The 17,060-nt window shown below is 32.8% G+C and overlaps 1 protein-coding gene across 4 annotated transcripts in view; it reads left to right on the plus strand.

Moving 5' to 3' along the window:
• Positions 1-13,940, plus strand: part of LOC126829509 (inositol polyphosphate-4-phosphatase type I A) — a 28,295-nt gene extending 14,355 nt beyond the window's left edge. For 2 of the 4 annotated variants that reach the window (XM_050559427.2, XM_050559428.2), the window contains exons 14-25: positions 1,226-1,333; positions 1,841-2,118; positions 3,241-3,477; positions 4,723-4,917; positions 5,796-5,864; positions 7,255-7,496; positions 8,258-8,293; positions 9,237-9,377; positions 10,057-10,154; positions 10,759-10,865; positions 11,080-11,234; positions 12,020-13,940. In XM_050559427.2, the coding sequence (XP_050415384.1) occupies positions 1,226-1,333; positions 1,841-2,118; positions 3,241-3,477; positions 4,723-4,917; positions 5,796-5,864; positions 7,255-7,496; positions 8,258-8,293; positions 9,237-9,377; positions 10,057-10,154; positions 10,759-10,865; positions 11,080-11,234; positions 12,020-12,152 (1,799 nt within the window). In that variant the 3' untranslated portion in view covers positions 12,153-13,940. Of the gene's footprint in view, positions 1-1,225; positions 1,334-1,840; positions 2,119-3,240; positions 3,478-4,722; positions 4,918-5,795; positions 5,865-7,254; positions 7,497-8,257; positions 8,294-9,236; positions 9,378-10,056; positions 10,155-10,758; positions 10,866-11,079; positions 11,235-12,019 lie in introns of those variants that run through there. The other 2 variants (XM_050559429.2, XR_007683424.2) reach the window with 2 other exon arrangements.
• The last annotated feature ends 3,120 nt before the right edge of the window (positions 13,941-17,060 follow it).

Below are 17,060 nucleotides of genomic sequence, written 5' to 3' on the forward strand. Positions count from 1 at the left end.
CTAATTGAGTTAGAATGTTTATGTTTAAACTTGGCAATGTTGTTCATTATGTGTATGTCTTGACTGAATTCTATGATGAAACTTTTCTGCATAGATTAAGCAGAGATAAGCAATTTGAATTAGAACATAATAACTTAGTTATATTATGTATTTTGGGATTGCGGCTGGGGACATCGGCCTCATTGTTGGCTTGTTGGCATCTGTAGATCAGCCTATTATACATCTATTAGCATGAGGCATGGTGTGCTTAACATCTGATAACACTTGGGCATTGCCATACAGTGTGCTACGAGGGAAATTTTGCCCGAAGAGTGGCGCTGTGACCTACTCTTGGTTGTCCGTCCCATCCGAACGACTACATGTTATCCCTTGTCAGGCCCTCCGTCCTGCACCACTGACAAAGGGAAACCAGGCCAGAAAGTCCTGATGAACTTTCTCGGCCAATGCAGGGATCGAACATAAGACCTCCTGGTTAGCGAGCCAACGTCTTACTCACTGAGCCATTGTGGCTCCTTACTAGAACTAAAAAGTCTATATTGAATTTCAGTAGTTGCTCTAGAGCCTAAAGTTATTATTAGCTTGCGGGAGTTTGGATGGCCGAATGGTTAGCGGGTGCGTGTTGTATCATATGGTCTGTCATTTAGTCAACTGTCATGGTTTCGATTCCCCGGTTGTACATGACAAGCAGTAGGGCCACATTTCCAACCATGTGGGTTTTCTCCGGGTCCTCTGGTTTCTTCCCACTGCTAAAGACCCCTACGCGCAAGCGAATTATTAAAATAAAATTGAACCATATGTTTGTTCCGAAATGACCTACTTTGTGTCAAGTGGAGGTAAAATTTCTCTCTCTCTCTCCCCCCCCCCCCCCATGTCTTATTGCTTGTTGCATTTGATCAGTTCTAGTTTCTTTTAAGTGCTCCCCTTACCTATAAAAGAATAAATTAAATTTGTGACAACCTGTGACAAACTTAGCTGCTGTTGGCATGTGTTTCGTTGCTTGACTACCCTTCTTGTACAACCTCTTTTCAGTACCGTTTCAATTAGATTAAAAAATTATGTAAAAAATAGATTTTTTAGTATTTCTCATTTATATGTATAATGTAATGATAAAGAATATATATGCATGGACATGATTTGAAAAGTTTGCTTTTTACAAAACATTTGTTTAACTTTCATTCATATAGATACTATACAGTTCCAAGATGAATTTATATTTATATTGTAGGTGCATACTTTAAAGCCAGTCGTGACAAGGATAATAAAGAATATCAATTTGTACCTGTTAATATACATTTACAAAGAATGGCTGTAGGTACAGAGGGATCAAAACAGGGTAAGATCATAATTACATACAATTATTTTTATATATAACTGTTAGAATGTGAGGGATAGAAATGGATCTCTGTAAAGCCACCAAATGCTTTTGATATTGTGAGACCACATATCTTGTCTATCTTATAGTTATACCCCTTTGTTATGATGTCTATATCCATCAGTCTGCCATGTAATATTACGATTTTTCTATGCCCACATTTTCATGAGAGAAACTTCCAATCAATAGAAAAAGGTAACAGAAACCAATTACAGACAGTTTGCTCACTTTCTGCGTCTTTATTTCTGCTTTGATCCATCAAAATTATAGTTAATAATTATTTTATGTACTTTGCTATTTATTACTGTATTAGAAATATTGAATGATATTAACAGTTGTTTCTACACCTGTCAAAAAGATGTTATTAGTCCTTGGTCAACCTGTATCATGATTTGTGTGACATTAAGATGATATTCTGTCAGGTATTATTCCTGTATATTGATATTCTATGTGAACATTGTATTGTAGGTACAATATATGAAGCAGTCACCATGGGGGCCTTTACTGATCATGTTCAAAAGTGGAAAAATGGTGGATTAAAGAGACTTCTTCAATCTCAAGTAGATCTATATACACCACAGAGTACACTTGGACAAAAAACTAAACTACATAAAGCATGTAAACTACTTAGTGATTTAGCTGAATTAAAATATGTCATTAATTTAGGCTGTGAAAAGTTATGCCAAACTCTTATAAATGAATATATGGAAGAAGTTCAGGCTAGAATTGATTTTATAGCAAATAAGGTAAGTTTAAATAATATTTAAAACATGTTATATTTTGGCGCACTTTTGTTTAAACAAAGTCCACGAATATGATTGTCATTATGTATTACACTTGCAAGATGATGATTGGTCCAGCTTTATCAAATGAAATGGGGTTTAACTCCCTACTGTTCTGTTCTGATTGGGCAAATGGAGATGGGTGTACACCATACAGTGTGCTATGAGGGAAATATTGCCCAGACAGCAGTGTTACAGCCTACTATAATATTGCCCAGACAGCAGTGTTACAGCCTACTATAATATTGCCCAGACAGCAGTGTTACAGCCTACTATAATATTGCCCAGACAGCAGTGTTACAGCCTACTATAATATTGCCCAGACAGCAGTGTTACAGCCTACTATAATATTGCCCAGACAGCAGTGTTACACTATAAGCCTACTCTAAGTAGTACTCTTATTTTGAATTCTTACTGTCACACCTCATTCAAATGACTAGACGGTGTCCTTAGATTGGGAAAACCACTCAGGAAAATCCCTAGGAACTCTATCAGACTCAGCTGCTGCAGTTTTACAATGTGTCTGTGTGCAATTATTGGTTGAAAACAAACCATGATAATTAGCAAAGTTATCACACGGAATTAAACTTCCAATCAGATTTCAGTTAGCTCCTTAAATATTGCTGGATCCCAAACTGAATGTCGTCATTTACCGCGAATTAGCAAAGTTTTTGCGCAGACAATGGACCAAAAATTTAAAGTCGCTGATCATTTAAGTGATTTGGAAACTTTTACAAACTACAATATTGTGAAAGTTAAAACTCATATCTATCAAAATTCGTTGGTCAAGTTATTACTTGAATGTCTTGACTGAGTTTGATGATGAGCATTTTCTGCTTAGGCTAAGCACAGATAAACTATTTGATTTGTTGAGGCTTTAGAACATGATAACTGTTGTTCTATATGGAGAGTGATAAAAATTTGGTGAATAGTTGCGTTACATCAATACCTTGTCTAATTTCGATAATGAACGTAAAGATCAGTAATTTTATTGGTTGATGTTATTGACCAGTGGCCAGTTAAAAGGATTTCACAAATTCAATCAAAGACTGAATTCAGTGCAATGTTTTATTGTTTATATTGTAGTCAAGGAAACTTGTTGAACTATGTGATGAACCACTACTACAAACATCTTCAACAGAATATTCCCACGCTAAAACATCAGCTAGTCATGTAGATGGTAAAGATTTAGCTGCATCTTTAACTCATGTAAAAGATAAGAAGGAGAAATCTGAACCTGCAGACAATGGTGATGGTTCTTCTAGCAGGTCTTCTCTGTGGTCAGGAAGTAGTCTCGCAAAAAGTCCAACTCTAGAACCTTGGGTATGTATGTGTGGAGTAAGAAACGAAATAATTAAACGTACACTTGATTCAATCTTGATTGCTTTTTTACCTTTTTTGCCTGTTATTGAAAGGTTTCATACCGGTATCTATAGTGTTAATAATGACGAGTGATAGACCCAGAAACGTTTGGTGGATTTATATGGTTATTTCTATTCAGTTTTCTGACTTTTTCGAAGGTATCACTCCATATGAACTGGACCAATGGTTGGAATAGGACCCCCTCCAAAAAAGTTATAAAAAATATATGTTACTGAATATGGCCTTAAAGTAACAAATCCAAAATTTTACCTCTCTAGGTCATATAACATATATACTGAGTGCCATGGAAAACGCATCACTTAGTTTTTCGTATAACAAAATGATCCTGTAAACATATCTTATTTATTTTGCTTCTTATTATGAACAATATTCAAATGGGAACACATCAATAACAACACATTTGTAAACTTATGGATGTTTAATCTGTAATCAAGGGTACAAAGTCAGAGGGGTCAAAACCAAAAGTACGACACAGATGTCAGTAGCGCGTGTGTCCTCCACGGGCCATCATTACGGTAGGCTACAGCATTAACGCGACCCCTGCAAATGTGTATGGCGGTCCGGTGATGAAATGTGAAGCCTCCCCACACCATTACACTTCCCCCAACCCATCAATTCGTTTCGAAGACGCAGCAGTCTGCAAGACGTTCCCCAACGTGATAAAGATGAAAGTGTTTGGCAATAGCTCGTGTAGACATGCCAGCCCTGGACGTTCCCATGGCTTCATTCCGTTGATTTTCATTAAGTCTCGGCCTCTCTAGCTCGATTCCTTCACACGTGCAACAACAAATTACGACAGATTGACGTTTCACAGTTCATGTACTGCACATTAAGTTGAAAACATGCTTTTAAAGGGCTCACACACAATGCTGCACGTGAATATTGGGTTTTTCATGTGCATCTCGTGCAATTTTTTTTGTGCACACGGGCCGATATTGTTTGCGTTTGGGAGCATTGTATGAAACAATAGTTCATAGTATTGCACAATATTATACATACAAAACCACCTAGTAATAAAATATTTGGGGAAAAAAAGTGATGCGTTTTCCATGGCGCTCAGTATATTTTAAAAAAAATTTTTGAAGGGGGTCATGTTCTGAAATTTGGTCCACTTGCCATGGAATGACCCATATTTTCCACCTAAAGAAGATTGATTGTTCACAGATTTTATTGTAATTGTTATAGGAAGTAACAAGACTGAATTTAGAAGCTGCTGTTGTATGTCTTATATCTAAAGTAGAGGAAATGTTGAAATGTAAAAATAACAAGGAAACAACCTCATGGTTAAGTGATATCAGTCCAGCCATAATTAAATTACAGAGTTTTGTGGAGATAGTCTTTCAGAGAGCTAATTTATTTCTAACATTTTTATCACTCAGGGTAAGTAGAATTAAAGTTTTCAGTTGAAATTGATTTTATTTAAAAGACTGCAATTTTTCTTTTTTCTACATGGATGTGCCTTATTACAGCATTCTTTACATTATAAAATAGTACAATCTGATTAAAATACAAATCTATATTTACGTCAGTTTCCATCAATTACGTCTAGAGTTATGGATCTTGTTTTACTTTGTTCAACCCTGTGAATGCTCGAGCGACAAATGTTATCATCCAATCTGTATGAAATTTATATGCATTATTTAAATTAGTAAAACAAAATTTCAACAATTTCTGTAAGTTAGTTCCAGAGTCAAGGCCCTTTTTCCAGTTTGTAGAACCTTGTAAACCCACAAACCACGAAAATTCTAATCTGATCTATATGAAATTGCAATCTGATTAAAATACAGATCTATATTTTGTTTCATTTTTTTATACTTTCGATGGCCTACACTACGTCAAGATCTGACCGGTTGTAGTTGAAGGTCGCATCAGATGTCATATGAGCGGCCTTTGACCCTATGACGTCAGACAGTCAGACATTTGATTAACCTTGATGTTTCTAGTGGGTTACCCACAGTTCCATGCACCTCATGCCAAAACCTTGCTGTAACAGACCATTTCATTGGCTAATCCCTCACATCATCCAGAATGCAGGTTATATAACAACTCTTCCAGATCCTAGTGTAGTACAGACAAGTGAAACAAACTTTTGAACTATGAAAAATGAAACGCAATAGGTTCTGTGTTTTAATCAGATTGAAAATAGTACATATTTTTAACTTTTGAGATGTATGTTAATGATCCTGGTTGTTGTGCTTTTCACATCATTGAATACTGTACCTTATTTCACATCATTGAATATTGAACCTTATTTTCAGGAAAATCGATTCAACATAAAAACTATGCACTCCATAAAGTACAGAAGAGATGTAATGACTACACATTCAGTAAGTAGGGTTTATGTTGGTGTCTAGTACTATATTAAAGATACATTCCCGCATACAAACTGGGTGATTTGATGATATATTTGGACTAAAAACATATTCAAACTAATTAATTTATCATAATTTTGCTTCAAATCCTTCACAAAATATTGCAATTGCCAAGGAATACCCTTACTATAAAAAAATTGATCAAAAGAGATCATATTTGTGTCACATGACTTACTCTCTCGGTAACTAGCAACGGGGGCGAAGTCGGAGGAGAATTCATTGCATACGCAAGACGATGTTGTCTTTAATCGCTGACTATTTATTAGAAATATCGAAGCCTAATTAAATTCTTGGATTATCCGCTGCCCAAGTTTTTTTCCGTGGTTTTTAACTAAGAAACTGTTGTACATCTAACTCTTTATAAAGTTTATCAACATCAAGCGCTCAATCTCCTCGTGTGACCTTTGACGTCACGTGTGCAGACTCTCCTAATCGTCGGGCTGTCGATTAGGAAACCCTTACAGTTTTTCCTGTATGCGCTCCACGAGTGTTTTTCAGGGCATCCAGTATATTTCTAGTAAGATTGGATATTTCTACTTTCCATAAATACCAAAATCGACATACTTTTATTGGAAATAAACACCCGATAAATACTTTTCTGGGAACGTATCTTTAACATTAAATGACTATTTAAGGCTATATTTAAGGCTATAATTTACCATGGAGACAGAAGTAATTTGGCAGTTAGATATTAAATAGAGTGTAAGATAGTAATACAATTAGTTTTCTATTCCATATATTACTATATACCAGTAGATTGTTTCCAAGATTCTATCCAGATTTTCGCCCTTAAACCTTAAAATTGTTTGACGATCTAACTCATGACGTCAACTGGCAGACTATCACCATTGAAGAGACGACCACTGTCGCATTATTCTGTTACGTCATTTTGTTTCGTTTTGAGTGAAGCGTGTACCATTATAGGCCCAGGACTGTACAGGCCCCGGATCCATTCACTTGATTTGATATTTGTTTATTTTTTGCAGTGTCAATATTCTGTCTTGTCCGTAGGTTTATGTTGTAGATTTTTGTTTTGTGTGTAGTGCGGTCCTCCTGCACTTACTATTAGATATACATTAAAATGACATATTGAATTGGATTAATGTTTTGTAATGGGACAAACTCTATACAATTAAAATTTAAGATATTAATTGGAAGTGGGTTTACTAATTTTACTTTTGTTTCTAGTGTAAACTGTTGATTGTGGAACACAAAATCAGTTACTGTTATATCTACATATCAAATTTACTTAAATCAACATTTTTAGTTTTACCCAAAACAGAGGTTTAGTCATTTTAAGGATAATTTTTGAAAATTAATCATAATATATATTTTTTTTCTTCAGATTTCGACCCTTTTCACCGGAATAATATCAAAAGTTTATAATTACAAAGACAATGTTGACTATTTTACACGTATCAGTAAGATTGGATTGTTGGCAAAGTTTGAGGGTTTATTAAGTTGCTATGGTGATGAGATGGGTATGTTAGAAGACATGTGTGTAGCTGTAGATGATTTATCAACTGTAACATTTTCATTTACACTATCACGAGATGGTACAACAACTACAACACCATCTTTACAAAGGTACATGTTTCACTTTTTACTTGCAAACAGGGTTTAACATCCACTCAACTTTAACTAGGGGGATACTTGATTGAACGTTTCGGAATTAATTCTCTAAATTTCAAAAATAGTGTCAATCGAGTAAAAAAGAGAATTTTGGAGTACACAATGCATGTGCCAAATGCATAAAGAAATATCTCGACCATATTTGTTACTTAAAAAACGTCACGGTTCCACCCACACCACCTCAGCTGTCGGGACTGGCAGGACTGTGACAGGGCTGAATTCTAATATTACTTGATTGCAATTCTGTCAATTCAGGACGTTCCAGACTGACAATTGAACACCCCCTAGATCTAACATTTTGTATAATTTTATTTCAATAATTTGGTTTCACACAGGGTTTTATTCTTTAGCCATTAATGGAATAGACAGATCTGGAGAAAAGCCCTGACAGGGTTCTGCAGGTGACCCTCAGGTGACCCTCAGGTGACAGGATTAAACCCATCACATACATATACATATCACACCTTACATGTTAACACAAGCTGGCCTCCCAACATTTTATTTTGAAATATGAATTAACATTAGATTTGATGCAGAGAAGTAACCAATATATATTTCGTTGTATGTGTTTTCTTGAAAACAATATTCTCAAATTTGGTTACGTTAGCTGGCATGCTGTCATTTTTATGGTGATAAGCAAGGTGTCTAAAATACATAATACTTTTGACTTGTTTAATGAATTTAAATGTTTTATTCTCTTCTTATTTATCTGTCAGATGTTTAAAGAATGGCAGGTTTCCAGATATTAATAGGTACAGTAACATTCTTAGTTTTCATGTTTTAAAATAATCTTAAAGTAAGCATAACACATAAAAAATGACAAATAAAGATTGTTATAAATTGATCATATTATAGAAATATATTATTACCTTATACCTGAACAAAGATAAAAATAGAACAATATAATATAAATAATCTATAATTCATCCATGCTCAGATTGATTAAGAAAATAAAATAACAATAACAACAGTATCTAATCTCTTGGTTAGCAATCAATCAGAGTATCAAAAAGATTATAGATGGCAATGACTTGTTTTCATCATATCCCTGTTATGTCTCCAGTAGATGCCAAATGTTGATAGATTTTCATACCCTAAGTCTCTAACTCAATATCATCCAAAGTCTTCAACATCGAAAACACAAATTATTTGTCAATTTAAATCAACATTGATGTTGTTATCTTACCGAGAAAAGATGAGTTTCTGATATCCTATATTTAAGACAAAATAAATATTTTACCATTGTTACACAAATTGTGTACCATAACGCATTTCAACACCATTTGTAACAGGGGCCTCAAAGAACAAGGCTAGACATTCCACAAGTCATGTCAAAGGGGGACACCATCTTCTTATCTGGAGATCATGCGCAGTAAATACTATCGGTGTAGACTGGAATAACCAGATGCTAGATATTACCATTTGATTGAGACTTCTGACATATTTTGCCAAACATAACTGATTTGAAATTAGAGTAAAAACGGAAATGATTGAATGTAAATGAGTTTATATACATTCATATTGCATTATTAAATGCGTTGCAACCCGTTTTTGTCAATTTCTAGTCCCAAATATTAGCGATTTAGTTCCTTTAAATACACAATGTAAGCTTTTAAGATTACAATTCATGTATTGCAGTTTGGAAGGAATTAAAAATCTGTTAAATGATGATAATATTTTTTGTTTGTTTACCAGACACTGTATTCATATGACATTGGGTGTATCATCTGATCTGTATGATAAACTACCATCAAATTTACAGAAAGGTGATGATATAAAAGTTATACCAGTATTATTTAATATAGGTATTAATGAACAAGCTACATTAGCTGAAAGGTATCTTATTATTATCTTATTATTATCTTATTATTCACTCAATTTTTATACACCCACATTTTCATATGGATGTATATTCTCGGCCCTCAATTTGTTTGTGGACAGTCTACAGGTCACAATTTTTATCTGATTTTGACTTGAAATATAGGGTTATCTCCCACAGATCTCGATTCCTTTCGATTTTGACACATATCGCATTGTAACTTCCTGGATTATGGCCCCTGATTTTATGTAAAATTGCTTTTATTTTTTAGCTCATTCTCTGTCCATCATTGCAAAATGTGGGCGTATCTTGCATGGCAACCGCATGTTTTACAAAAAGTAAATAAAAAATTGAAACTTTGATTATAAGTGAAATTGACCATTTCCTTTTCATTTTGTTGATATATATATTTAAAATAATTACTGAGTCACCATATTTTCTAAACATGTCACACTTTCTGTCATCATTGATGTAGTCAATTAACAGCAATCCTAAGAACAAAGCATTCTTAAAACTTCATTAAATTCATCAAATGTTTACAGAACTTTATGAAACTTTGACAGAGGTTTCAATCTGGTTAAAAGTGTATGCCTATATAAATGATATCCAAAACTATAAAATATTGTATTTTGTGGGAAAATTTATTTTACCAGTCTATGTTTAAATCCAGATTACAAAAACATGTATTTATTACAGATTTGGAAGTACAAACTTACAAGATCAAATAAATACAGAAAGTGTAGCCATATTATCACATTATTATGAAGATTATATGAAACATTTTGCAGATCCTGGTAAGTCAAATGAAAGATTTACAAATAATTATGGGTTTTTTAATTTTAATTACTTTTCGATCAATATATTTATAACTGTATTTATTGATAAATTGTTTTATTAATTGTTGAATGAGAATAGAAATTTTGAGTCTGTTAAATAGTCAGTCTTTTATTAAGATTAATAAGTCTTAGTGGAAATGAGTATGCTCTAAGCTCTAATAAACATGGTGGGGTGGGGGGGCAGAATTATTAGTGCGTACGTGCTGTATCGTATGGCCTGTCATTCTGTCAACTGGTGTGGTTTCGATTCCCCACTTGTATGTGACAAGGAGTAGGGTCCCTGTCCAACCTCATGGGTTTTCTCCAGGTCCTCCAGTTTCTTCCCACTGCTAAAGACCCCTATGCACAAGCAAATTATTGAAATAAAATGTATGTTAGTCCCAAAATGACCTAGTTTGTGTCAAGTGGACATTAAATAAACCCCATTTCTCTCTCTCTCTCTGTCTCTCTGATTAACAGACAAATGCTAACTATGAGCTCACAACAGATTATTTGTATTATTATGTTACAAGTTTTAATTAAATGTCCTGGATTGTAATGTTTAATATGGTTGTATTTATAGGAGAGAAATCTACACAGGCTTATATAGGTAGATTAATACAACAGTTAAATACAACTATTATTAGTAAAAAAAGTAAAAATGTTGAAATACTACATATAGCTGAAGAGGTGAGTCTTATCTTAAAACCAAGATTATAAATCCAATTCCATCCAAATCAGAGATATCTTAATGAATATAAAAATACTATGCTCTATGCCGCCTTATGTTGAATTTTTGGCAATTAATTAAACAATAGGCTATTTTAATATATAAAACCAAAGATATTTACTCCCTTGGTGAAACTATAGCCTAGTTGGAAAGTAATTTATGTTGTAATTACAGTTATGTCGTAAATTAGATGGGGTACATTTTGTTAGTTGTAAAAGTGGAAAGGATCGTACATCAATGGCTGTAACGTTACAACAAGTGCAGATATTACAACAAGAACATGATCTAGCATCACATGTATTCTGGCAGGCCTTAGATTGCTTTAGAAGGTAAGTTAAAACTGCCCTACCACAATAAATAGATGACACTTATTAATTACTATCTAGCAAACATATTTACTTGCTTAACCCGAGTAGAAAATGCTGATTATCGAAATTAGTCTAGGTATTGATGTAAAGAAACAATACACCAGGTTTCACCACTCTCGCTTAATTAGAATCATAGTTATCTTGGCCCAAAGCATTCATAAATAAATTTGATTTTCTATTAAAGAAGAAAATGTTTACCATCAAAGTTAGTCTAGACATATACCTTATAAACACTTACATCAGGTTTGAACATTCTACATCAATCAGAAGCATTTACTGTTTTCTAAAAAATGGGACAGACAGACCCATATTAATAGGTTATAAAAGGCAGGGGACAAAAATCTAATTTAAATTGGAAGATGCATAAATATGAATTAGTAAATTTTGTTTATAGTCTGCTGTAATTTTTCTGTTGATTTATTTTACCTCAGTCTGAGTTATACTCAATTTCTCATTAAATTGAAATGAAATAAATCCGTTCAGTAGCAGTTGACAAAAATTCCTCTTTTGTATGAAGGTGTCCTAACATAATATGAACCCAGGTAAAACAAAGACTCTTGCATCATTGCCTTTGAAGTTAGCATATAAACAGACTCTATGGTTAAAAGTTTTTTTATTTCTCTTTTGAGTGTCGGGTATATAATAACAACCATATTTTTCCTTGTTATTAGGATATTACGATATTGTAATGATATTATAAAAGGAAAAAAGATATCAAAATTGAGTTTTATGTTATTTTATTTCAGTGTCGGATGTCGAAGAGAAAATACACTGAAAAATGCTGGAATGAAGAAATATGCCTTTAATAGTTTACAGTTATTATCTTTTCCAAAATTATACAGACCACCAGGGGGCACTTACGGCAATGTACAAACTTAAAGAGGATGTTGTCGTTTTTAACTAGGACCACTTATGAAAAACACACATATTTTTGATTTGATATAATATTTGAATTTACCATTACATTGTGAATGTTCATGTTAGTTTTTATTTAAAATATGACAGATTTATATGATTTTGTAATAAACTAAATACATATTAGTTATTAATAATTTTAAAATTTTAATTTATACCAATTATTAGAATAGAAACAAAGGACTGTTTTTAAATGAAATTCTAAGTGATTTACTTGGTCTGGCATACTGCATGACCATATAATAAAAGTTAGCAGACATGGTAGTTTAGTTAGCAGACATAGTAGTTTAGTTAGTAAAATATAATTGAAAATAACAGGATCTCCATATTTTTATGTTGTATTGAAATATATACCTTATGCCTTCAGCTCAATTCAAGTGCAATATTCCTTAGAATTTTATATACAGTGTTCATTTTATTTGTTAAGATCATTTCTGTACATTTTTAATTTTAATTACAATTATGTAGATATTTTAAATATCTTTAATTAAACGTCCAAAACTATATTACCTGTGTAAATCATAGAATGTAATATTTTTTATAATAATATAAATCATATGATTAAATCTGTATTAATGATGTGTGAACAGTAGTAAGGGAATGTAAACTTTTAATTGTCAGTTCCTCATTAGGATTGTCTCCAGCTCACTTTTTACTGCAGTCCATTGCTTACTATAGTATTTTAAAATACAATTATGTAAATTTGCACATACATATATATTTCCTGTTAAATATTCAAATATTTTTTTGTGGTATTTAAATTGTTAACATTTGTAAATAATAAAATTTAACGAATATTATGAAACTGTTTATTATGAAATTGCCATCGACATAAGTGTTCTTAGAACTGGCATCATCTTGTTCCATGGAAATTACATCACATGATAATGTCATGTGACTATAAATAAGCAAAATGGAAGCGAATGAAGACACCGTCTTTTAAAATGTTGATAATGATGTATTAGTAGAATTGTGGTAAGACCGACCATGCCTTTGGCATGCTTCATCTAAGGTATTTGCCATCACGTGATGAATAAATTAACAGTCACGTTGTAAGTATAATCGCTATCAGTTCCATGTCGACATGAGCGCTCTAAATTCAGTTGCTGATATGATCGACATAAGCACACTTGCAACTGATTTGACCTAGTTCCTTTGAGTTGCAAAGTCAACGTAAGTCCTCCTTATTAAAACCCCCCTGCACATCATAGAGCTACACCCTTTAGTAAAGATTTATATTACAGACACCGATTGAAATAGCAATTGAATGGATGAAATAGACAGGAAAATGAACTGGCACAGATAATAAACACTTTTAAAACAATATAAAAGATATATTTTATGGATAACAAGTTTATTAACAATTATAGATGTAGACAATTAAAAAATGGATGTAAATCATTTTAAAAGGCAACATTTAGATTAATCGTATTAAAATACATGTACAGTGTACTTTTTTTTTTTTAATTACATTAGACTGTTTATAAATGATCCTGGATTTTATATTTTGTGACATTTGTTGTTTTTTTTTTATTTTACTCTTTGGTATTTAAGTACATTTTATTTGATACATAATTTGGCATGCTTTTTAGAAAACAAGTGGTTTCATAATTGTTATATTTCAGTCATACAAAATATACAAAAATATGTGCACACTTACAAAAATAATACTTTTTTAAATTTCCTAAAAAAAACAAACTAAACAACATCAAAAAAACTAATATTTCAACATGATATTTATATCATTAATTTTCAGTGAATTTCTAATGCAATACATTTTCATAATTAATTACATTGTGTAAAAATATCATTTAATGAATCAATAAAATAAATGATTTAGAGTAACTTCATTTTATAGGCTATATTTAAAAGTGTAAATAATTTGAGTAGATTACTACAGTATATTTGTATGTGTTATCCTATTATTGGTGCCTTCACAACCTTATTGTCATCATCAGTAAATATTCTAACACGATCTGGATGATAATCCATTGTAACAGCTGACAGTTCTGGTAATACTTGTATCTGGAAATATAATTGTAAAAATAGGTTGCCAGACAACAAAATATATCGTCTTTGATTGGCATTTAGTAATTGAACATATTAGCACAAATTACAATTTTATGGATACACAGTTACTGAATTTAGTACTATGTGATGTCTCGACGAGTCATAACAATGAGTTTCCTTGTCGAAATGCTGAATAGTAATAAACTTGGTAATTGTGTATCTATAAAATTGAACCTTATGTTAAAAAAAACGCCAGCAGTTAATTAAGCTGTCTAAAGCTGAAATTCGCCTGAATCAAACATGTTTGATATATTCGGCCAAATTATATTCGCATAGTGTGTCCGCTTCGCTGAAGCATTCGCTCGATTGTAGAATTCATTAGCCAATCACCACTCATATTGAAATGATATGAAATGAAATGGGGTTTAACGTCCTACTGTTCTGCTCCTATACTGGGCCAACACTCATATTGAGAAGTCACATAATTGTTTGAAGACATGGCCGCTGCCATGTTTAATCATGTGACATGAAAGGTGATGCAATCGACTGGTAAATCGGGCGAAGGATTCGCCTAGTGTGGCCACTCATTTGGCTGCAATTTTCAAAATGTATTGAAATTATACACCACTGAATTTAGGGAAGCCGTGATGGCTCGGTGAGTAAGGTGCTACCTCATTAACCAGGAAAACACTGGAGTGTTGATCAAGCAATCTGAGTTTTGATCAAAAAAGTACCTCACATTTATCCAGTGGACACAACAAAAATCTTAGGTCCCCTGTACAGATGGCATTTAAAAAAATAAGTAGGCATTAGCACCGCTATCCGAGCCAAATTCCCCTCTGTAACACACTGCATCTTCAAAAGTCATATTGGTGTTAAAAAGTAGAATTAACATACAATCAAAGTTGGCCAAAGAAAAATATGCTCATATTAAAACCAAGTCAAGACATTTCACATAATAATTATCTGCACAAGTTTATCTCAATTAGAATCCGGGTTATGGACAAACCCACTTTAATAGTCCGCTGTGAGGGACAAAAAGCTATTTAGATTATTGTGTGTTGAGTAAGAGAGATAATGTCTAGTTTTATGATTTTATAAGATGGCCATAAATAACATTTGTAAACAGTTGTTTATGATCACATGTAACTCAAGTAGTGGCATTATCTACAAATTTTTAACACACCCAAAACTACAAACCCCATGTTCCTGAAGCAATGACTGTGAGTTTTACATCTAGCCGTTGCTAGATTAGTCTGAAATAACCAAACTTATATAGGTATGTTATCTCCCTTTGACACAGACAAATGAACAATTGCGTTGTCTAATCAGAGGTTGTGACACAAATACACTCAAATCAAACATGGGGACCTCCACGGAAAGCTTGAATTTAAATGAACCTTGAACTTTACAACTCGATTATCACAGATAGACATTTTAACTGGAAGGCAGGAGACTCAGTATTCCTGTTGATATTTTCTATCGAGGAATCTGTGAGGTCCTCAGCTGGGTCAGTAGACAAACAAATTACAAAAATAAATCTTAAAGTTATTTATTTTTTCTTTTAAAAATTTGTTGGAAACTCTAAATGAAAAGAAAGTTCATTGATGCACCTAACTAGTTTAAAGGTAATCCCCCATCCAATGTTTTGAAATTTTGTATCGCCATAGGTGAGTTATAGTCCATTTGAATTTGATGGTGCATTTATTATAAATACAAATCCTGTAGAATTTGAATTTGTAGGATAGTTTTGATAGATCATTTCTATAACACATCAATGTATTTGCACCAGGGATGCTGTTTTAAAATATTACACTAAAAGGGAACTGGAACCTTCTCATCCCTGAATACATACCATAATATTTTTATAATCTTTCCTGATAATCTCTTCAGCTTCTTTCCATGGCTGAAACATTGAACTAAATTTAGCACAAGATAATTTCCTATAGTGAGGGCTTCATATTAAGGGGAAATATGCCAGAATGAAAATAAAATAGACAGATTGTACAATTTACAGATCAAACTATGTATTAGTCCAAAAAAAAAAAAATCAAATCAGTCAGTTCTTAAACACATGCTGTGATTGATTTAAGATCAGTTGTGCTTGTGTCACGTAAGTTTTAATGCAGGAGTTTAGGAAGTGACCACATATGGCACCAATGTACTGATATAGGTTTTTTTTCTCTATAAAAAATGTTATAGTTTCTGAAGTGGGTGTGATTCACATTTGGTCACTGTGCACTGTAAGATGAAACAAATAGATTCATCCCCTTTGAGGAGGCATTGTATACTACAGAGTTTCTGTCAGGAAATAAATAGTACACTCAAAAAAGCTCCTTTTATAATTATTCATTAACTTTTGTTCATAACTGCATGGTTAAATTTACTGTGGTAAATATGAAATTGTAATACAGGACTAGGAAAGACCACTGTTTGATTGAATTTTTCTCCCGATCATGGCAGGCCGATACTATGAAAAAGCAAATCAAAGTGTTGATCTAAAATCAAATAATCAAATAAAAACTCATTGATCGATCATTTAATTTCAATCACCCACAAACAGCTCAATCTTAATTCTTAATCCCCTACAACCCCCTTATAGTTTTCTGCTAACCGTATGTAAAAAAAAAAGAAAAAAAAGAAGACACTATATACTTAAAGTAATACTTACCAATCCAACTACTTCTGGCCACTCTGTTTTGGACATGTTTGAAAATATGAATATCTATGCAATGCACACAGAATAGAACAATCCTTCTACACCGAACTGAGCTTTTGATCAACAGAAAGTTTTTTACCCAGTAGCCTACACGTAGCTTTCTTAAACAGTGAGTGATAGTGTGAAGTATATTCCTAGTAGTA

This window comes from Patella vulgata, chromosome 8, assembly GCF_932274485.2.
Source record: "Patella vulgata chromosome 8, xgPatVulg1.2, whole genome shotgun sequence".
NCBI lineage: Eukaryota > Metazoa > Mollusca > Gastropoda > Patellidae > Patella > Patella vulgata.